The 22,408-nt window shown below is 41.0% G+C and overlaps 1 protein-coding gene across 1 annotated transcript in view; it reads left to right on the top strand.

Annotated features, from left to right (window-relative positions):
- The window catches only part of LOC103915170 (chromosome unknown open reading frame, human C11orf30), a 40,086-nt gene extending 26,282 nt beyond the window's left edge, over positions 1-13,804 (top strand). The window contains 9 exon segments of the mRNA XM_009321939.1: positions 1,160-1,333; positions 2,240-2,438; positions 3,561-3,725; positions 4,004-4,162; positions 5,931-5,990; positions 7,049-7,203; positions 8,542-9,105; positions 9,973-10,485; positions 12,053-13,804. Coding sequence (XP_009320214.1) covers positions 1,160-1,333; positions 2,240-2,438; positions 3,561-3,725; positions 4,004-4,162; positions 5,931-5,990; positions 7,049-7,203; positions 8,542-9,105; positions 9,973-10,485; positions 12,053-12,247 — 2,184 coding nt within the window. The 3' untranslated portion in view covers positions 12,248-13,804.
- Positions 13,805-22,408: the final 8,604 nt, after the last annotated feature.

The following is a 22,408-nucleotide window of genomic DNA, read 5'->3' as shown; positions in this document are numbered from 1 at the left end:
ACAGTAAGGGTACGACCTTTCAATTTATGTGGTGTGTAACACTAACATCCTGTACCTGAGTACTGTATAGCGTTGAATTATTTTTTGGATAACCTAATGTGTACTAAGAAGAAAATCAAGTTTCCAGCTTCAACTGGGTTTACCTATAAGTGCTAGTAAATAAAAATGATGAACGTGCTTTATGTTCGTAGATAGAACTGTGAGATTTAATGCCTTAATCATGTAATCTTTAGAAGTCTACTTGAGTAGCAGAGCTGAGTAGGGAGGGGTTGGTTTTTTTTAAACCTTTTAGGATTTTTTTTTTTTAAGATTTTGAACTTTCCTAGTTTACAAAACTGAAAGCTGTATTTTCACACAAGTGGAAATCTCATGATGTTACATGGTAGGAACCACCAGAATGTGGTGATATTTCTGAAACAAGTATGATTCTTGGGATTTCCAGCTGCTCGATGGGAATTGGTAGGAATACTGGGAGAACTGGCAACTAATGTTGTTCCTCATCTGGTTTGTTAGTGTGCAGAGCTGAAAAAAAGCATGCTCAATGTCTCTGCTCTTCTTAAGCTATCAGGAGTCTAGTCATACGTCAGCGCTATTCCAAAGTCAAATGTTTCCTGTGAAACAGCTGGGAATCTGCTTTTTTTTTTTTTTAATTAAGTGAACTTTTAGTTTAAAAAAAAGTCCATACGTAACTAATGTCTTGGTCATGAGGATAATACAAAGATCTATATTTAAATAATTTCTTTTTAGAATCTCAACTGAAGTTTTGTAGATGTCTTGCCAAAGTTAGTGTTAATAGAAATAAGAGGTTTTAAGAAACACTTGCAAAGGATTTGAGGAAAGTTCCAAATTATGTGAATTCTCTGAAGCAACTTCAGAAAACTTGTCAGTGTCTTTTAGTTACTCCTTTTTGTTTACCCCCTCAGAGCTGCTCAAAAGGTAAAGTAATGGAAAAGGGGATTTTGGTAGCTTTTCCATTCAAAGCCATAGGGTTTTTTGTTCTTGGTCTCTGAATGTTTTTTGTATCAAACAAGACTAGTTGCAGCAGCAGCAGGTTGATTTCGTGGTACACACTCACCTATAACTGTGTATTTTTTTTAGAGAAGTGGGTCTCTCTGAAGAATTTCACTAAGTTAACCTGTAAACTTTGACTTCTCTACAGGGGGAGAAAACTATTCAGGCAGTGCCAGCAGGAGCAAAACCTGCTATCATCACTGCCACAAGACCCATCACAAAAATGATTGTTACACAGCCAAAAGGAATAGGGTCCACGGTCCAGCCAGCCACCAAAATCATCCCAACTAAAATTGTTTATGGTCAGCAAGGGAAAACGCAGGTACAGTGAGGACCCATTTCTGTCTTGAAATGTACCCCTAAATTTTAATGGGAAGTAAATAATTTAATAATTTTTCACTGTGTTGCCGCATTTGTTGCAGGATTAATATATGTCTATGGGGAACGAGACTTAGGGGTGTAATGAGGTGGCCTTGATTCTGATTTCTTGAGCACAGTGTTTGCGTTTGTTAGTTCTTTCTGGAGGCCTAGAGCAAGCCAAAAGGATTTACTAAGCCTTTTACGTAGCTGAAACTGTCTGGTCATGGCTCTAGATGCCTGTTTAAGTCTTACAGCTAGTGGCTAGATCGTGAGAAATAAAGACGCAGAGTCTGGATGTAGGTCATCCATCAAATCTGGGGTTTTATCGAAGTAATTTTCTGGTTAATGTATGTTCAGGTTGTTCCTGCAACCTTGTGTAGTTGGTGGGGCTGTGTACAGAGAATCTGGCTTATTTCTGGACGCTTTCAGTTTCAGCTTTTCCTCTGGTTGCACTTAGTATTTAAAAGAACTAACTTTTATCAGATATAATATTTTGCATGTCTTGATTGTTCAAGACTGTATTTATTGTGGGCTGCGGAAGAGAGGTGCTTGTCCTTATCAGTGCAGTGCATGTTCCAGCTCACTTGCGTCACACCGTAGTTGTATCCAGCCCTGAAAAATGACTGTTTAGTGGTTTATTGTGTTAAGTACTCCAAATTACCGAGAAGTACATTCTTGCGCATTGCCATTTACTTGGGCTTTGTGGTTTAATAATCAGAGCTGCTGAACTTACAGGTAGACTTTTTCAGTAAATTATGAATATTATGTAGGTCTTGCCGTTCTATTTGAGTGGCACCCTGTGCTCTGGTTGCTCAGGTCTGTTTTCTTGAGCGCTCTTACAATACACAAAATTTGTCTCTCTAATTAGGTTCTCATAAAACCAAAGCCAGTGACATTTCAAGCAACAGTTGTGAGTGAACAAACTAGGCAGTTGGTGACTGAAACGTTACAGCAGGCGTCAAGGGTAGCAGAGACAGGAAACTCGTCTCTCCCAGAAGTGAAAGAAGAACCACAAACCTACACCGATAGCAGCTCCTCTTCTACAGAGTCCTCCCAGAGCTCTCAAGGTGTGTATTAATGTCACAGAAAATACAAATGTCTCCCAGGCATGCTAGCTAGTTTCATATAATTCACTCCGTCTCCTTTTAGCGCATGTTTTCACCCGATCTGTTAGCAGTGAGTGTCATTGTTCACTTCCCTTACGGCTTTATTTACTTTTGCGAGCTATTTACTACGTGCCTCCATTTCCTATGTGAAAAGTGGAGATAATGGTTTCTTGCTGGGCTCTGACTTGCTGTTACAATGCTTGTGGCCTGCACCCTGTACCCTCTTTCTCGGGGAGTCTGTCAGAGGTAGGCAGTGTAGCAGGTTTTTTGGCAGCCACCCTCTGTCCTGACTGTATCGAAGCATCTCTCCACTGCATGACTGAAAGCTGCCACGTGACCAACGTAAATTTTGGTCCTTTTATAGGCACAGACATGTGCATCAGGACATGTATCAGACATGCAGTCCTGATGGGGATGCTGCAAGGCTTCAAGCCGTGATATGGAAGCAGTTCTTTGTGTCGTAGAGGAGGATAAATAATAGGGCATAAATAACACCCAACCTTTGGTCAGGAGTGACCGTAGGGTGTATCACTGCATCAAATAAAAGCAAATTTGTCTTAGTGAAACCTGTGTACTTATGTGCCTTTCGATCACCTTTTCTATATAATTCTGTAACTATTGGTCTATACTGGCATTTTAAGTAAATTAAAAGAAGTTTTGAAGATTCAGCAAACTTACCAAAGTTAGGAGCTGTTAATTCAGAATGCTGAACACATGTTGATCACCTGAACTGCCAACACCTTCTGAAGAAGAGTTCAATCCATTTTTTTGCTGAACTTTGATTGTTCAATTGTTCAAACCAAAGCTTGTACAAGCAACTAAGATACAGGATCTTACCCCCACCCCCCGAAAGTGTTCATAACATCAGCAGTGTTTTACTTCAAGAGTCAATTGTAATAAAAACTAACGTACTGCAGAATGAGAGTATGCATCCTTGGCAGTGTTCAAAACGCTAATGGATAATGAGTAACCTGGTCTAATTTTGAACTATAGCCCTGCTTTAAAGCAAGAAGCTGGACAAGAGACCTCCAACCCAGAATGGTTCTGTGATGACTTGATGTGCCTTTGTTCTTCTGCAAACAGATTCTCAGCCTGTAGTCCATGTGATTGCTTCGAGAAGTCAAGATTGGTCAGAACACGAAATTGCTGTGGACACAAGCCCTACAATAATTTACCAGGATGTATCCAGTGAATCTCAGTCAGCTACTTCCACGATAAAAGCTTTGCTGGAACTTCAGCAGACAACAGGTGTGAAAACACATGCAGTTGTTAGGATAACTTCAAAGCTTATTACTTGCTTAAGCAGCAGTTTGTAATAAGTTTTGTAATTGAAAAGCACCTGTCTTGAATCAGCTTGATTCCTTTCTTCTTATACTGTAACAGTTTGAATCTATTATATAATGTTCACTACCTATTTAATTAAACTTTTGCATTTATATTGGAGGTTTATTTTGTTATGGAGGTTTATATATTGGCGATTTATTTTATTTTGGAGGTTTATTTTATGTTTTTCTTTTCTTCTAAAGCAGTGAAGGAAAAGTTAGAATCGAAGCCAAGGCAGCCTACCATTGACTTGAGCCAAATGGCTGTCCCAATCCAGATGACCCAAGAAAAGAGGCATTCTCCAGAAAGTCCTTCAATTGCTGTAGTAGAGTCGGAACTAGTTGCTGAATATATCACAACTGGTAAGTGGCTGAAGTAGCATGATGGTGGGTTTGCAGTTGAAGTCTGGGGACTTCATTTTGGAGTTTTCTTACAATGAGTTTGGTTTTTGTGTTTCACTGTAATTTACTGTAAAGGAAATGAGTCTTTTCTTCCACTCTTGAGACCCTGTGCAGGGGACAGAGATTGCATCTGCTTTTCTGAGGCATAGTGGAGAATGTTTCTAACTGAAACAAAGGGGTTTTGCTTCAGGACATCCTAGTTGAACAGATTTTCTGTTCCCTGATCTGATGGAGAGGACAGGCTGTCCCACTTGTCTTTAAGGAAAATGTCTAGTAAGGAAAAAGTAGAAAACAAAGTTATGGGAACTGTGTACTATTTTTTGTACGTAGTGAGTGGAGTCAGACTTTGAGTTAGTTTAACCCATATTTGCAAAATGTTACTTGCTTTCCACCACTAAGTGGGTTTTTAAGCCAGGTGTGCATTTAGCATGCTGATATAGTCCCCAGTGTCTTTATTTGCTAGAAGGCTTTGAACTGATAAATTTGCACTTTTTAAACAAATATATTATTCAAATTGGGATTCCGCTCTTAACTTTTTAAGCTCTTGACGACTCCTATCTGGTTGTCCATTTTGTGTAAGTCCTTGACTCCCTTATCTCTCTCATGCTCCCTACTACCCCAGAACACTAGGTGTGAGCCACTTCCCATACATACCTGAGAGGATCAAATTACCTGTTTTCCATTTTAATTTCTTAAGTCCACATTATTGGTTTCCCTACTTTATTTGGAAAATGAAAGCAAAAGTGTGTTGAAAATCCACATTGGAAAAGAGGGATAAAACTTGATTATATTAAATTGTATAAGTACGTATCAAACTCCAGTGTTTCTAGTGTTAAATGTCTAATCTGATATTTTCATTTTTCATTTTCCTGCTCTGTACCTCCTCCCCTCACTTCCATCTCTTGTATGGTCTAACTTTAAGTTGTGTGAAATTGGAGCTGGGGCGGGATGTTATTGTTGTTCTTTTAAATAACACTTACTGTATCTGGCTTCAATTTTGAATGTTTGAGTCATGCTCCCTTGGATCTCTCTTAAAACAAACTCAAAAGTACAATAAATAGTGTTAAAGTGATCTCCAATGAACAGTCAGTTATCTTCACTGACACAGATACTGTGCGTTGTGCTTCTATTCCAGGATCCAGTTTTTGCTGGGTCTTGCTGTAAAAGTTGGTGTAAAATAGGGCCCTTTGCAGGGAGGACGGGAAATTACAGTCGGTGTCTCTGTAGATTTAAGTCCTTTTCTGCAGCTTAGAAGCCATGCAAAGTAAAAAAGTTGAAAATTTCCTTGAGCTATGATTACTATTTGAAATACTGGGATTTTTATAAACCTTGAGTTGATACACAGGAATCTACCAGAGAAATGCAGGCTGCCGTGTGTTGACAAGCAGCAGTTTCTGCTACAGCACAAAACTAGTTATTTTGCTCTTAGATTTTTGTCCGTTCCCTCAGTTTCTGTCAACACTGCCAGGGAATGCAGGTAATTGAGTTTTTCTTTTTGTTTTAACGTGTGCTTCTCAGGATTCATCGGTAATCCATGTAGCTATATTTTCTGCTAAAAATTCAGTACTAAGATAGTAACCAGTCTATAATCTGTTGTGAAATCCCCTGCATGCGCTTAGACCAAAGGATCAGGCACACTTTAATCTATGTGGGAGCTGGGACTCAGCGTGTGCTTCCTCGTGCGATGAAGTCACACGTCTTAGTGTCACCATTTTTTTTCTGTCTGCAGACTCAGGAAGACAACACTGTATTGGTTCACATTCGGAAGAATATCTACACAACCATATAGGTTAGAAACTTTATTTTTAAATGAAGTTTTCAATTGTGCAGGAACTGTTGGGGGATATCCACGACGGATCTGGCACAGCATGCAGGCCAGTATTGATATAATCCAACTCCTTTCTTGGAGTGGGAAAGTAAAATTATCGTATTAATTCAAAATGTGACCTTTGTTTTAACTTTCAGGAAGGTCACTAGAAACTTCTTAACTTTTGTTACAACTGAATTTAAACTTTTCTTGTTCTCCTTCAGCTATTAATTATTTTGTAACTAAGAGGTTAATTAAAGCAAATACTTACATATTAGTATGGACAGGCATAAAGTAATTTGGATTCATGTCTTACCAGTGACTGCAATATAGAATGGTTTGTGGCTTTTTTTTTCTCAGCAGATCATTTCTCTTGTCAATCCACTATTTAATTACAGAGCCATCACCATAGCTCCATAACTCATGCTGGATCTGTTCTAAAAAAGTGACATAGACCCATGACAAGGTCTCCGTTTTTTGGTCTCTGATTTCTGATCAACCTCACTTGCTTTCATAATACCCAAACGTTTTCTAATTGCTGATCTTTCAAATTTAGCCTACGCTCTGGAGAAGATTTCTTGCAGTTTATCAGTGGTAGAAATTCAGTGAGCAAGGCTTGCTGTTCTTAATTGCAGTCAATCATGCAGGGGTGCTTTTAACAGTGTAAAAACCACAGAATAACTTGTGCTCTACGGTGTTATGCTGGTGCTGTATAAAGAACCCAGCTGAAAATCGAGTATAAATTCTGCTTGCAAAGTTGGTGTGTTGGGAGAGGGAGGCCAGAAGGAGGTTTGGACCAAGCGTGATTGATTACTTAGGAAACAGAGACAAAAGCAAAACCCCTGAGTTGCTACTTTAAGAGGCTTCTCAGAATAGATCTACACTTTAAGGTTGAAGCTAGCATACAGTAAAAGATGTTTTTCACACTCAGATCTTTATTTCACTCATACATGCTTTCAGTTGAAGCGTAAATGCCAAGCAAATAGTTGAAGTTACTGCAGTTAGTTCTAGAGAAGTGCCACTGACCTCTTTGCTTTCAGTCAGTCATCGGTCCCAGCCCCACCAGCAGTCATCTCAGCCCCAGAGGACTCTGCTGCAGCATGTGGCTCAGTCGCAGACAGCAACGCAGACTTCTGTTGTGGTGAAATCTATCCCCGCATCCTCCACAGGCGCAATTACCCATATCATGCAGCAGGTTGTACCCTTTCTTTTCCCACCAGTCTATAAACAGCAGTAGGTTATATGAATTATGTAGGACCAGGGCTTGTTCTGAATGAATACGTCGTGTTGCTGCCACTGAAAATGCTAAGTGTAAGGGCAAATTAATAACTTAATTTTAATATTGCCTGTTTTGATGGTGAGGGTGGTGGGATAAAAGGGAAGCAGTTAATGAGATTACTTGAGACTGTTAAGTAAGAGGTATTAACAGCCACTGTGGAAAAGATAGTGCTTCCTAGATGTGTTCTTGCTGTCTGTATGTCATCTCTTCAACAGCGACAAGCTGCTTTTTTCTCTATGTTGTATTGCAAGGGCCTAGGCTCTTTAGACTACGTTGGTGTTAGTGTAGGGGGAAGAGGGATGAAGCAGAATCTGGTCAGTACACAGAGCACACAGTGTCTTTCTTCAGTTGAGGGCTTTGGTTTGTGAATAGGCAAACTTCTCTGAATCAAACAGTAAGATCGTATTTAGACCAGTACTGTGAGGATGCCAAACACTTCAAACAAACAGTGTAGCTTGTGGTGAAATCTTACTGAAGCCACTCCCGGTGCCTTTGTTGAAGACTGCTCAACTCTGCGGTGCTTTAACTTCTAGGAACTTCAGCTGTGGGCCAGAACAGTAGTGAGTTAGGGTTATAAACCCACTTCAGAGAGTGTATGTTCACAGGTGTTTGAGTAGGCTGCTTCATCTTACTAAGGCCTTTTATTAATATGTTTATACCATGGTATACAAAGCGTAGTAACGTAGATCTCTTGCTCCCTCAAAAAATCAAAGTGTTTGTGCAATGCCCAAGAAAAATTGCAATAAAATTTTGAGGAAGGAAGAAGAGAGGGTCTCTGCCGAAATAGGGTAGACTGTAGGTATATGGGGAGCTGCAGAAGAAAACATGGAGAAGATGACTAGGATCTCAAGAGGCAGAATAAGAATTTATTGTGCGGAGAGGCTCTGGCTTTAACGAGGAGCTACTGGTTGAACCACCTGGTAATCCCTGCTGCTTCATATCCAACTGCCATGCAACCTCAGGGGCTTTGAACTTCAGTCTGACACTCGCGAGGGCTACATAATGTCCATTGAGGATTAGTTATGCAGTTAATGTCACATAGAGACGTACCACATTTTAACATGATAAAAATAGCTATTGCTTGCGTATTGTGGAATCTCCATGTAAGGGTATCTTTTTATACATGAAAATTTGTCTGTAATGGTAAAATAAGTTAAAGTAGTCCAGTTGAAACATTAAAAATTATTTTTAGATTGTTTATTCTTATAATTCATATTTCTCTTTACTAACTTGCTCTAACTTCTTCTTATTAAGGCCTTAAGCAGTCACACTGCATTTACCAAACACAGTGAACAACTTGGAACTGAGGAAGGAGAAGTGGAAGAGATGGACACCTTAGATCCTCAGACTGGCCTGTTCTACAGATCTGCCCTGACACAATCGCAGGCACAAAAACAGCAAAAACTGAGTCAGCCACAGCTGGAACAGACTCAACTGCAAGTGAAAACTCTGCAGTGTTTCCAGACTAAGCAGAAGCAGACAATCCACCTGCAGGCCGATCAAATCCAGCACAAACTCCCACAAATGCCCCAGCTTTCTATAAGGCATCAAAAGCTAACCCCCCTGCAGCAAGAGCAAGCACAGACCAAACCAGATGCACAGCACCCCCCACACCACATGATGGCCAAAGAAAGGCAACTCCCTACCTTAGTGGCACAGCCACAGCAAACTGTAGTACAGGTGCTTGCAGTAAAAACCACGCAGCAGCTGCCCAAACTGCAACAGGCACCAACGGCACAAAAAATCTACGTGCAACCCCAACCCCCCCAGAGTCAAATGCAGCTACCTGCCTCTTCAGAGAAACAGCCAGCAAGCCAGGTAACGGAATATTGATAGCATGCAAAATACACGTCGCTGTTCAAGGAAAAAAAAAAAAAATCAAAACACCAACCCTGTCGCTGTAGCAGTGTTTTGTCCTGGCAAGAGAGAACTCCTCATTCTGCTGGTATTAATTACCCCATCAGAAGGTTGACACTAGGAAAGAGAAGCACATGTTATAGGGGAAAAATCCATAGAGCTCACAAACGTGTTTTGTTGGACAGTTTTTATGAATTTCTGCCACCACTGGTGCATGGAATTTGTCCCTAATTATTTTCTTTTAATTTTTAGATATGACACCTTATTAATTTCCGTTCCCGTAGCACTTTTTATTTCTGTGGAAATAAAGATGAATACACTGCAGTCTCCTAAGGCTCTCCATTGTACGTCTTCCTTTGTAGTTTACATCTTCCTGAAGTTATATGGCTTTCATGTACAGGAGTAATTTGATTTTCCTTGGGAGGGGAAAATGTAAAGACTGAGGAACATGGAAAAAAAAAAAAAGTATTTTAAGTAACTCCAGAAAAAGTACAATTTTTTTTTTTTTTTGGCCCTTTCAGGAATACATGTGAAAACAAGAGGGTTAACAAACATCACATGGGGATGTAAATCCCAAAGGAAAACAAGGCTGCTGTGGTATTATACTGCTACAATCCTTATCTAGCAGCCTAAAAAGCTGCTTTTCCCCAGGCTTTAATTAACTGTTGCCATATCATTGCTAATTCCTTTGTTAAAACACTGAGTTTCAACTGTCTTCCTAATAGCAAGTATGTTGTTTGTGCCATACTGTCCTTGGAAATATTGATTAGATTTTCAATAAAAAAAAAAATCTAGCTGTAACATGCACAACAAAAATTTGATTTTCAGGTGCAGCATCCAATTATAACGCAAGGATCCACTGTTACAAAGATAACTTTTGAGGGGCGTCAGCCTCCTTCTGTTTCAAAGGTAGCAGGTGGCAGTTCTGTGCCCAAACTGGCATTGCCGGTTACCAGCCTATTTCCCATGCAGGCATCCGTGAAGACAGCAGTAGCAGATATTTTGAGAGTGTCTATGGTGGAAGCTCAGATTGATACAAACGTAGAACATACGATAGTGGATCCCCCAAACAAGGCCATGTCCACTAGTAAACTGGCTAGCGAAGCAGAGTCGTCACCTTGTACCCAGGTGCCGAGGGTGACTGCAGTAGGGATGACGGCAACTTCCATCCCCCAGCAACAGACACGTACAGAATCCAGTTCAAGTCCTCCTGCTGTTGGTCCTACTTTAACAGAGAGGAAACTCGATGCACAAGGAATGCCTACAACAAACCAGTTTGTACACATTCAGAATATATCACAAAAGAAAGCTGAAGAGAGTTCATCAGAAATTGTTATCCAGGTAAGAGAAGACCAGAGCAAATAAGGCAAAGGTTGAGCAGAGCAAACTCGTGTCTTATGTGATGATAGCAACTGAACGATGTTCGAATATTTTTGTTTTCCTCCTTCGGTTTTTGGTTCTCTTTCTACTCTTATGCTTGTAATGGATTGCTACTTCAAAGTGTGTAATTCTTAAAATGAGCTCGAGTTTCTTTAGCGCTGTATCATTCCCGGTGTCCTCGGTGTCTTCCTTTCTTTTTCTGTTGAGAAAACAAACCAAGCTTGTCTAATTTTACAGAGTACTTTCCTTTGAAATGCTTAAAAATGTGACCTTCACCACTTACTATGGAACTATGCTCTAGAATTTTCTTACAGTATATATTAATGTTACCTCTGAGTATAAAATCAGTGCAAAAGATGAAGTAGTGGGGTTCTGCTTACGGGGAAAGTTCAGCAAATAAGGTCTGGATTCAGAAGAAAGCTTGTTAACTTCACTTTACAACCAGTCTTACCACTTCTGAGATAAAATGACTATTGATCTTTAGCCTAAATGCTTTGAGTCATTGCCTAACTGATGATTGATATTTTAATTGATTCTGCTGTCTTAAATATGATGTTTTATGATGTAATACATGGTCAGAATGTCAACTGAGGAAGTATTTAAGTCATCCGAGGACTCATAGTGGTATGATATGAATCTTTGCAGACAAGTTGGTGTTGTATATGTTCACACAAATGATAGCGTGGATTGAAATGGTTTTATTGTGTATCATATTTGTGTTGCAGTGAAAATACTTCCGATGTGGGAAAATAATTTGCGTACAGAGCTTTCAAATTTTTCACGCTACTTTGTAAAATCTTCATTGCAGCTAACTTCACTTTTGTAGAAATCATCATTTTTGTACTCATTTTTAGTCCTCATTTCCCTAAGTAGACAAAGGTAGATTTCTATTTTACTTCAAATCTGTATATTTTGAGAATCTGTATTGTTTATCATTGTGGCATGCTGCAAGCTGTTTCAAAAGTTAAAATACTGCCCAGAATTTCAGTTTATAAAGCTGTAGATTTAGTTTCTAGAACCTGTGAAAGTATAAGCGGAAATAAATAGCTTAGATCCGTTGTGTTTCCTCAGCCTCTACGCTGCAGCAGCTCGGAGCAGGGCCAGAGCTTGTATTGTATCGTACACAAAAAAACGTAGCTAGTCCTTATATCTGAATGTCTTGTCTGAAAAAGATAAGAAAAAGATAAGGCTGAAGAAAGTGTTATCTCTGCTCTGCGTTTGGGGAATGATGGATGGTGGGCTTTGGTGGTTTACCTGTTGGTTATGCTGTCACAGACCTTTAGTGAAGATCCAAGGCCAAGATCAGTGCCTTGACAGCAAGATTATTCAAATTTTCTTTCACAACCTAATCCGGTGAACGGGTGCTTTGAAGCTTTAGCTAACGCAATGTAACATGCAAGGGGCCTTAGCTAGGGAAAATTGCTCTTGGAAACCCAATAGCCCTTTTCCATGAGTACCTGCGCTTGCGCAGATGCCTTTACCTGTGAAAACCGTGCGTGTTAAAATCTAAATCTTTTCTTTCTTTCAGACTATCCCTCACTATTCCATCCCTTGTCACTCCAGCTCCAATGTGGTAGTGGAACCCAGCGGGCTCCTGGAGCTCAACAACTTCACCAGTCAGCGCCTCGACGATGAGGAGACGGCAATGGAGCAAGATGTGGACAGTAGCACTGAGGACGGCACTGAGCCCAGCCCCTCTCGAAGTTCTGCTGAACAATCCTAAGGAATTGGGACACTGGAGTGCACTTTAAAATGTCTTGGGATTTTCAGTATCCAAGATGCCCTTGTATTGTGATGTCTTAGAGCACTTTGCCTATTAGAGTTGTTCATTGGACCCTTGAAGCATCAGTATGTTTTAACAAGACGGTATTGCAAAAGCTGCATCTTAAAAATTGTTTCCAGAAAAAAAAAAAAAAGATGTAGTTACGGAGATTTAGTAAACCTGTGACAGTGGAATGTACTCCTGTTAAAAAGCAAATCTGCAGCGAATTCTACAGCTCGTGCTATTGAAGCCCTTGCCCAGATACTGAAACAGTTTTCAGTGAAAAGGGATCGTTATTTTGCTGTGTCTTTTTGTTAGCTGTTGAGCAAAACACCATCAAAAAAAAGAAGAGAATGTTTAATAAATATTTGTATTTTTAAATAGCATGTGAGAGAAAAAGTGTCTCTGACAGTGCTGGAAAAGCCCCAGGAATTTTGGAATTGGTTAGCTTTCTTGCACTTGTGCTCACTTAGAGTTAAGATTTTTTCATAAGCCTAAAAATATAGTTTATTTTTTTTAAATTCTTGTTGGTGAATGTTTGGAAATAAGCAAAATCACTAACTGGTAGCAAAGTGGATTTGCTAGTGGATTTTTGTTTTCATGCTTTACAAGAAGTAGGGTAACAGTGTATGAGGCATTTCTTTGTGCCATAAGCGCGTGAAATGCTCATTGACTCTAGTTGATCTTTGATTATTTATTTAAATATAAAATTTAAAGTGAGGCCAAGTTGTTTAAAAAGTTCCTGTGAAACAGGCCGGTGTGTTAATTCTAATGCAAACGGGGTGGGGGGGGATGTATTTTGCTATAAATCAGTTTTTCAAAATGGGGGATAAGTGGTTCAGCATCTTTCAAAGTTGAACCTCCGAATTTAGAAGTGAGCTAAGGCTTTTAAAAATCTGTATTTTACTCTTACATGCTGTTTTTAAAGTGATCATTTTGGGAGTTTAAAAGCTTAAATCGGTATACAGTGGTAGGTTTCAGAAATCAGCCTTATGACTTGGCTTGTTGAAGCAATACATTGGGTTTTTGTGATGGTTACAAGCCACAGAGAGAGGTTTGGGTTCAGGTGGGATAAGAGAACCAGTTTTAATACATTCTGCTAATGAAGACAATACTTTTTTTTTTCCAAATGTATATAAAAACACGTTTTTAACTGTTTTGTATAGATTTCATTATAAATAACTAAGCATTTTAAGACTTTGACATATCATTTAATTGTATATACATCTATCAGCCTAACTGCCCACTTTTTGGTGCTGAAGTACTACTGTAAGTAGATTTCATCCAAAGTCTAATACAGCTTTTTGCGTCAGTCTTTTTTTTTTTAAGCTGTGATTTTACTGTTGATATTGTAGTTAAGATGAAATTCCAACTAGAGTAATTCAAACTAAAAAATACAGAACCTAAAAAAACATTTATCTTACTTGTCCTGAGTATCCACCTACGTAAGAACGTGCAGTAACCCCTAGATGGTGCTGTTGGTTTTTCAGTTAACCTCAGTTATTTTATAAATTAAGTCCCTATGACTTTCATACACTTTTTTTCCTTCTGTTTTCTTTTCCATCAGCCTTAGTTCCAAAATAATGTAGTTTATTATGGTGGAGAAGTGTCCTGATAAATGCAGCGTGCAAATGCTGGAAGAGTAGGGTAGGAAACTAATCATTTTTGCATTACCTTTATGTCGGAATAGGTATTGGTTTGGTTTCTGCTGTACTTAGTGCTCAGGATGGAAGAGAATAATATATATGAAATGAAACACCGTATTTCTTTCTCTAGTAAAAAAAAAAAAACCCTACCGATATGCCATTCTAGGTGGTTCAGGTTTTGATAGTTGTTTGAGAGCTTTTACTCTTGTTTTAGTGAAATAACGGTGACCAACAGAAGTGACCAAGTTATGATCTGAGTCCCGAAAGTTCCGCATCGCTACAGAAGGACAAAAAGCGATTTAATACCGGTTTTGCCGCCAGTGGGATTGGACAGTCTGTTGTGCTCTGCAGATGCCAGCGTAAGGCAGAGTCTGGTTTTCCACAGACAGTTCCAAGAAGCCCAAAGCAGATGACACGCGGTTCTTCTGGCTGGTATCGAATTTTCGTTGTCACCTGGGGTCTTGCGGTATTTGAGTGTCCCTGGCATATCTAGGACTGAAAGGCCATGAGAATACAAAGTAGAGCACGATTTTTCTTAAGCGTTTTTGCCCAAGAACTTTGCCTTAAATTATGGTTTCAGGTTGAGGTGAATGCATATGCTCTCTCCAGCCAGAAAGGGACACTAAGAAATGGCATAAGGTTGAATTCGACACTCCTAATGCATGAAGTATATTGTTGAGTTCTGGTCCAATTTATTCCGATGTTTTATGTAAGGCTTTTGTTTGCATCTTTAGTGATGACTTTACAGCAAAGGTATGAACAACTACAGCGAACTATTTGACAGTTCCTTAAAAACACGAAAGCTTTTAGTGTTGCTATGAGAGGTAATTGTTTTCAGATTGGCAAATTGAAGCAGATGGCGGGGGTATCTAGGGGTCATGTAAGAAATTGAGAAAAAGGGCCAATGCATTCGCTCTTGAAACTCCTCTCTTGATGCTTTCCCAAATTGAGCTGAATTTTTTCAGATTCTCTTACTTAATTTGTCTGTTCCAGCACTTCGCCATATAAATACCTTTGATAATAAGGAATATACGAGGTGAACTAAAACTTAGGGTCGAGATGTGAATTTTTTTTTTTCCTAGTTAACTTGATTTTTGAGAACAACTGTAAGAAGACGTGCTCGGAGCATTTGGCCTTCTCCCCCTTTTCATGAACTCCAGGCAGCACTGCCTGTTCCTTGACCTGCCCTGCAATGTGCAGATTTTTCATACCTGCCCCGGGATACTTGCTTCATCCTACTGCAGCCACGGATCCACTCCTCACAGCCTTATAAATATCGCTGAGCTGCTAAAAATAAAGCATCAGGGTGTAAGATAACATTTGCATATCCCTTCTCCCTAATAAGCTGCGTCTTCCTTCCTGAAATGAATTTGATGTCCCTCCTTGGAATAGAAGAAAGGTGAGCTGTGGTGACGATGACGATCTTTGGTACTAGGAATTAGCAGGTAATAGGCTTGTAACTTGGCAGGAAGCCGTGGATGACTTGGAGGGCGAGTAAAACGGCGTTAAAGGGCGGCTTTGAATTCATTTGAACAAATGTGCTCTGGTACTGCAATAGTACATACGTGAATTTTCAAAAAAGGATGCTAAGAAAGTGAAACGGCGTTAAAGGAAGTAGTGAAACAAGGGAGGAGTTATGCGCACTTTAAAGATGCGTGCAATCGTAGAGGACTACATGTTTTCTGGAAAGATTTAACCGTCAGGGTAAAAGTATTTTCAGCCTCAGTCTTTCTCCCACTGGCAAAATGAGCTTTCGAAATTTGGGGGCAAAATAGAAAAACAGAAGCTACTAGCAGTTGTGAGTGTCATCTTATGTGTGGAGGACCCTTTGAACAGGATGCATGACTAAATAGATGGGATTTTAAAAAAAACACAAGCCACCTAAGACCTTTAAAAAAATCAAAAGTCAGGGAAACTTCAGACTACAGGCTTTTGTCTCTGGTGTATAAATAGTTCCTGAAGTCTAAGGGTTTCACAGACGAGGGTGGTTATGCATCCCCATAGGTGCCCTGCAAAGGTGGATGGTTTCAGCTTGGCAATGTTCAAGCCGGAGAAGAGGCTGATCATAATTTAAGATAAGGAACTAGAAATACCAGAGGTTTGCCTGTATTGGAAAAATAGTATGTTTAGCGCCTGTGTCTCTCTGCTGGGCTCAGGACTTGCTCCTTTCCCTAGGTTTGATGTAAGCCATTAAGAATGATTACTAACAGCCGGTGCAAAGTTTCCTTCCGTGCTATGGGGCTTAGAGTTTTTCCCCTACCCAAAGTCTGTCCTGAAAACCTGCTGCCATCTGTGAATCGGGTTTCTTCCAGCAGAAACGCAACACACAGCTTATGATAAATTTAGAGTTAACATAGCTTATCAAAGTGAAAGGGAAGAAGTACCCTAAGATATATTTGTGGGTCCCTATACAAGAAGAAATTGTCATTAAGGGCATTTTAGTCTGGTATAGAGGCATAGAAATGGAAACTTGAAAAAAATCAATAGTAAGATTGAGGATCATTAACTAGGGTTACCAGGGAGCGCCATGTTTTCTGGCATTTGGAGTCTTTTCTCTCCCAACGAGCACGGAGGCTGCAGGTTGAAATCCAGCGACCTCATATCTCACATAGTGGCAATGAAACTGGACAGTTGCGTTGGTATCTTAAGGCTTTAAACTATGGGGAAAAAAAGAAAAATAATTAGTAACTGGTGGTACCTTGAGACGGCTAGAGCCATGACCGGCAAGTGGAGGTGATCGGTGATCTTGGGTGGGTTGTGGTAGTAGTGGGTTTGGTTTTTTTTCTCTTTCACTGTACTGGGGTGAAAAGTTGCTGAAGTGTTGCAAATAGGCTAATGAGTACCTGGGAACCTGTTCATCGCTTCTAGAGAAAAGGGTCTTTGAATTATTTGGGGCGGGAAAGATATTAAGAGGTTTTTAAGCATTGGGGACTGAAGAGTAACAGCATGGCCTTGCGTCATTTTTGGAGTCCAGGACTATTAGAATTGTCCGATAAATACTACTCCAGATCAGGTCCTACTCAAAGCTCATATGATTTTGGTTTTGCCCAGTATTTGGCTGCTTTTGAAAAACAGATTTTTTTTGTGATGATATCTTAATGTTTTTCCTCAGCTTTCCATCTCTCAGTAATTTTTTAGCAGTTTTGAAATTTTCTGGGATCCTGTTTTCCGTAGCTGCCTTTATTAAATGGATTTTGTCAGAAAGAAAAGATACTCCTATCACCTAACTAACTGGAGGTGGGTAATTAGGACCTTGGGCTCTTTGGTTATCATTGGACGCTTCAGAGGGTGGTAGGCACGTCAGCCAGTCTCTCATGGACTACATGTGGGATTCAGGCTCCACAGAATGGTTTGGGTTGGAAGGGACCTTTAAAGATCACCTAATCATGTCACTTGAATGCCCAAACCACCCAGCATGAATCCTCTGTAATGGAGCTTTTGCTAAAACTTTGAAAATTCTTAGTGCGAGAGCCTGTTTAATTCATTACTCATTAGAGCGAATGCTGTTCAGGAATTGCTGTCTTTTATGGTGACAAACCCAGCTTTTCGCAGCCGTCAGCCGGAACTGTCCCGGAGGCTCGTAGGACTCCAGTGCTTTGGGACTTCCTTCACGTGAGTCTCTACCAGAGGCCGACTAAAGGCTCTGGAAGTCTCTTTGCACAGGCTTTTATTGCTGTTAAGGATGCTGCTTTTTTTAATATATACACACGGCGTGCGTAACAGGCTGGTTGTCTCTAGAGATGACAGCGAGTCTCTCGCTGCTGCCCTGTAGCTGTCACCATGGCCGTTGACTGTCTCCGTAAGCCTAAGCCCTTTGAGCTGGAATTTTGGTCAGGCCAGACTTTCCCTGCAGACTAGTTAATCCTTAACTGCCAAGTTACTCTTTGATACTGCAGCCTTTTTTTAAAAGCAAAGCAAGCCAATGTGCAGGGTATCTTTTGCTTGGTGTCTGTTTCAGCTCTCTGTTTTCCTAATTCTCTTTGTTCCTAGGGAGCTGCCTTCCCCTCAAGCTTAGTTCAGACCTGTAATCTGCTCTGCTATCTCCCATTCTTCTTGCACGAAGATAAAGCTGTGTATAACTTCCATAATTTCCACGCAGAGGACGGGAATGCTTGCATCCCTTCCTTGCAAGAAACTTCTCAGTGCCCGAGACCTGAATATAGCAAAAGGCTGGGAACGGTTCTTCATGCGCTCACGTGGTCAGTGAGGTTGGCAGGAACCTCTGGAGACGGTCTGGTCCAACCCTCTTGCTCAAAGCAGGGTCAGCTGGGGCAGGCTGCTCAGGACCACGTCCAGCTGGGTTTTTGGAAATCTCCCATGATGGAAACTCAACAACCTGTTCCAGTGTTTGACCACCCACACGTTCGTTGGTTGTTTTTTTTTTTTTTCCCCCTAGTATTTAAGTGGAATTTCATGGGTTTGAGTTTATGCCCATTATCTCTTGTCCTTTCTTGGTTACCACTGAGAGAAGGCTGGCTCCGTCTTCTTTACACCCCCCCATCGGGTATTTGTACACATGGAGGGGATCCCCTTTCAGCCTTACGCCCAGAAACCTGAATGGTTGCAAAAAACCAGCGATACCAAATACTTTGAGAAATCACTTCTGGTTTAGGTTTCGATAACCTGGCCCAAGGCATGGCGCTCGTCTTGGGATGTTTGGCTTCTGCCTTGAGTCCCCGCTGGTGGGAGGATTTCAACTGCAAGCAGTGCAAAATCTGCTGCTTTCAAGGCTCTGGGGAATAAATGCAGTTATAACCATTGTCAAAGCGGCTTGGAGGGATGATAGCCATGGGCTTTTGGGAGCGTGAAAATAATACCAGGAAATAGTTTGAAATTATACCCAGAGAGACTGGAACAAGATTTTCCTGTCGTGTATCACATGGAGAAGATCTGCCTCCTCCAGAGTCAGGATCAGGCTCTTTCTGTGGGGTGTCTACGTGTCCCAAAGGGTGGAAAACAGGACTTTGTTTGTTCAAGGTTATGAATTTATCCAGAAATTAATTTCTCTCAGAGATACAAGAACTCATTATCTTACGGTTTTTTATAAATTGATTTTATTCTTTGTTTCTTTTTTGTTTGTTTCCTGTCAAGATTTTTTCTTCCTTGTTTGAACTAAATGTCACAGCGAGATGTCATAGCAAGCCTGGGCTATTTATAGTGGAAAGCAGCAGTATCTTGACTTTCAAAGTCTCTAGCACAGAATTAAAAGTGCAACATTTCTGGTCAGGAAATGGCAAAGGTTTGTTTTGAAATAAGCAGTAAAAAGCAGAGCCTGTATTATAAACAGCTACTTCGGGGTAGTGTGAGGGAGGGGGAGTGCCTTTTTGGACACCGGGTCTGCATAAAACGTTACTGATCCTGAGCCAAAAGCGAGTTGTTGGGGGTTTTTTTGGTTGGGGTTTTTTTTTTTTTCAGTTGTGATTGCCTTTTGTTTTCGGTTGTGATTGCCTTTCTCCTTTCCCTGATAGGTGGCTGAAGAAGACGCTCGTCCCTCTGTAGTTACACCTTTGGGACCTTTTCTCCTTTCCTCAATTTTCAGCCCTTCTCCTGTTAGCATCTGCTGAGAAGGGTGGTCACAGGAAGAAAAAAAAAAAAAAAAAAAGCAAGTTGTTTCCCCCTGTCGTCACAGTGAAGACTGATGGGTCTCACTGCTGCAGCTGGGAACGTGGCCGCTTCATGTTCACTTGATCGCGTTGCTTTTAGATCGAAGCGTAGAAGTTATTCAATGGTTATTTGAATAATAAGGTATTTCAGTCGTCCACGATGGTAGGAAGTATTGTCCTACGCTGCCAGCTCTCTTCTGACGCTTAGCAAATTCCGCAGCCCTCCTGCAAGCCGTCTGCACTCGGCAGTTAAAGGGCAGCCTTGAGGGACACCCCAGCCTAGCAAGGGCTGAGCGTGAAGGGTCTTTGGAGCGTGCATGGCACAGGATCCCACTGCGGTCGAAGTGAAAATCCAATGTAAAGGGTCAAGAAAAAGAAATGCCGCTTCAATAGCTCTTAAAAAATATTCTCTTTATACCCTGGTTTCACGTGTTATCAAAGCATGTGGGACACATCCCCTTCTCATCCCATCTGGCCATTTTATTTAACATGAGGATGTAGTAATGAGGTAAGAAAAATCACCTTTAAAGCAGACTGTCTAGCTAGAAATTTATCTGTTGTTGTTGTTTGTTTTTTTTTTCCCCAAACCAAATTTTGTTATTTAATTGGAAAATAGAGCCTACTCTTTGTTTAGAGGCACTACGGTGCTGCTTTTTGTAATAAGTTAAAATAGGAACATGTGAACTCATTAGGAAAAAAAAAAAAAAGACCTAAATTGTGGCTAAAATCCTTTTGGGAATGAAAAGGTTTCTGTTCAATTGTTTTTCATATGTGCTGTGTTTTCTGTTTTTTCCTTGGTTTGTTTTGGACATGAAATAGAAAGACTATATTGGTTTGAGAAGAGGTTAAAAACAGCATGAGAACAAACCACAAGAAGTAGGAAGTAGCACAAGCTTAGTGAGAACAAAGTTCTGTAGCTGCAGTGTTCCCAGAAACAGGGATATTTGTCTTCCTCTCCGGGCTTTTACTCGTACGTTCTCCCTGCAGCCACGTTGGGACTGCGGTGACACGAGGCACTAACAAAGCACTGAAGTGAGCTCCCACTTTCTAGTATTTCTTAATATTGAAGAAGTGTCTGGAGAAGGATTTGGGTGCTCAGAAATGTTTTTTTCAACTGCATTAGTCTACAGTTGGAGGCAATAGCTGTTAGCGAGCGCTGTGCAGCCTCCTCTTTTTGCATGAAAATATATAATATAGATCCGTGGGTGACCACGGCACGGTTTTAGCTCTGATTTACGGCTTTTGCTCAAACCTACCATGTAAACGTGCACACGCAAGCCCAGAAGGACTAATTTGAGAACTGGAGGGCTGCCTTCCCTGTAAAGCAGTGATTTTGGTCAGGATGGAGCCTGGCTAGCTTTGCCCTGAGGACACACAAACTCATTTGGTTGCTGATACTGCTTCAGTGCCTCCCTCTGAATTTGTCCCGAGGGATGGACAAGTTCTCCTGCGATAGATGGGATTGAGGAGACCAAAATAACAATAAAGATCTGGCAAAGCATCTTAAGACAAAAAAACCCAGGAATATGCTGCAAACCAGAGCTGGCTGAGTACAGAGAGCAGAGGATAGGGCTTTATTAGAAATAATTGTTATGAAGTCAGACTGATATTAGCGCACGGACTCAGTGGGCAATTGCCTGGTCTGATCAGCCACTCCGAACGTACCATGGGGCTCGGAGTTGGGTTAGGGTTAGCACAGGTACTTTCTGGAAGATTATTGTGGCCGTGTCTGGAAATAAAATAGGAACCTCAAGCTGAAATAAACTGGGGTTGGGGAATGGGGGTTGCAAACTTTGAAGTTGAGGGTAAATGTAACCTGGATCGTTTCAATTCTCTCAATCAAGGTGCAGGAAGACACAAGGACAACTCTGGCCCTGGAGCTTTAGTCCCCTTGCAAGAGTTGAGCAGAAGTGACCTGGGGAATTGCTTGCCCTGGATGTACGTGGAGCCTACAGATGGTAAGTGGGACATGGGAAACCATGGTGTGCGGATGCCGGCAGGACAACTGCAGGGGAACTACCAAAATCCCCTACTAAGAGCTGCAACTCCTGTTATGGTGAGACACAGTTAGCCCTGGTTTGTACCCAGATGTTTGATTTGGTGGTGGCACACTTGTTTGCAAAGCTTACAAAGGCTCTCAGAGTAAAACAAAGTACCTGAGTTCTGACTGAGGTGGACTAAGCACCCCATTACCTCATTCCTCCTCCCCTTCCACCCCTAGAAAATAAATTTTAAATTCCCCAACTTTGTTCTTAAAGCTATTGAAAATCACTTTTCCTGTCTGACAACTGCCTTATGAAAGTGAGGGGGTTTTTCATCACAAATCACACCCTAGTTCTTGGTTCTGGCAGAGAGGATATCCTTTGTGTGGTTGCCAAAGGACTTCATGGTTTTTCTTTCCCTTCTTCTCTGTCCTTTTCTTCCTGGACTTTGTGGTCATGCTACAGTAATCTCTACAGCATAGAGATTAGCAGGATGGCTGTAACATAATTAATGGAGGTTTACAGGTGAAATCCAAGTGAAGTTCCCCTTGGAAATCACCAAGAAATTCCTTGGTTGGTGTCCTGGTTTCGGCTGGGATAGAGTTAATTTTCTTCCTAGGAGCTGGCATAGTGCTGTGTTTCGGATTTAGTGTGAGAGTAAAGTTGATAACATGCTGATGTTTTAGGTGTTGCTGAGCAGTGCTTACACTAAATCAAGGACTTTTCAGCTTCCCATGCTCTACTGACCGAGAAGGCTGGAGGTGCACAAGAAGCTGGGAGGGGGCACAGCCAGGACAGCTGACCCCAGCTGGCCAGAGGGACATTCCATACCATGGGACGTCATGCTCAGTATATAAAGCTGGGGGAAGAAGAAGGAAGGGGGGGACGTTT

This window comes from Pygoscelis adeliae, unplaced genomic scaffold, assembly GCF_000699105.1.
Source record: "Pygoscelis adeliae isolate BGI_AS28 unplaced genomic scaffold, ASM69910v1 Scaffold263, whole genome shotgun sequence".
Classification (NCBI taxonomy): domain Eukaryota; kingdom Metazoa; phylum Chordata; class Aves; order Sphenisciformes; family Spheniscidae; genus Pygoscelis; species Pygoscelis adeliae.
The sequence above is the reverse complement of the archived record's forward strand: the minus strand, read 5'-3'. Positions and strand labels throughout refer to the sequence as shown.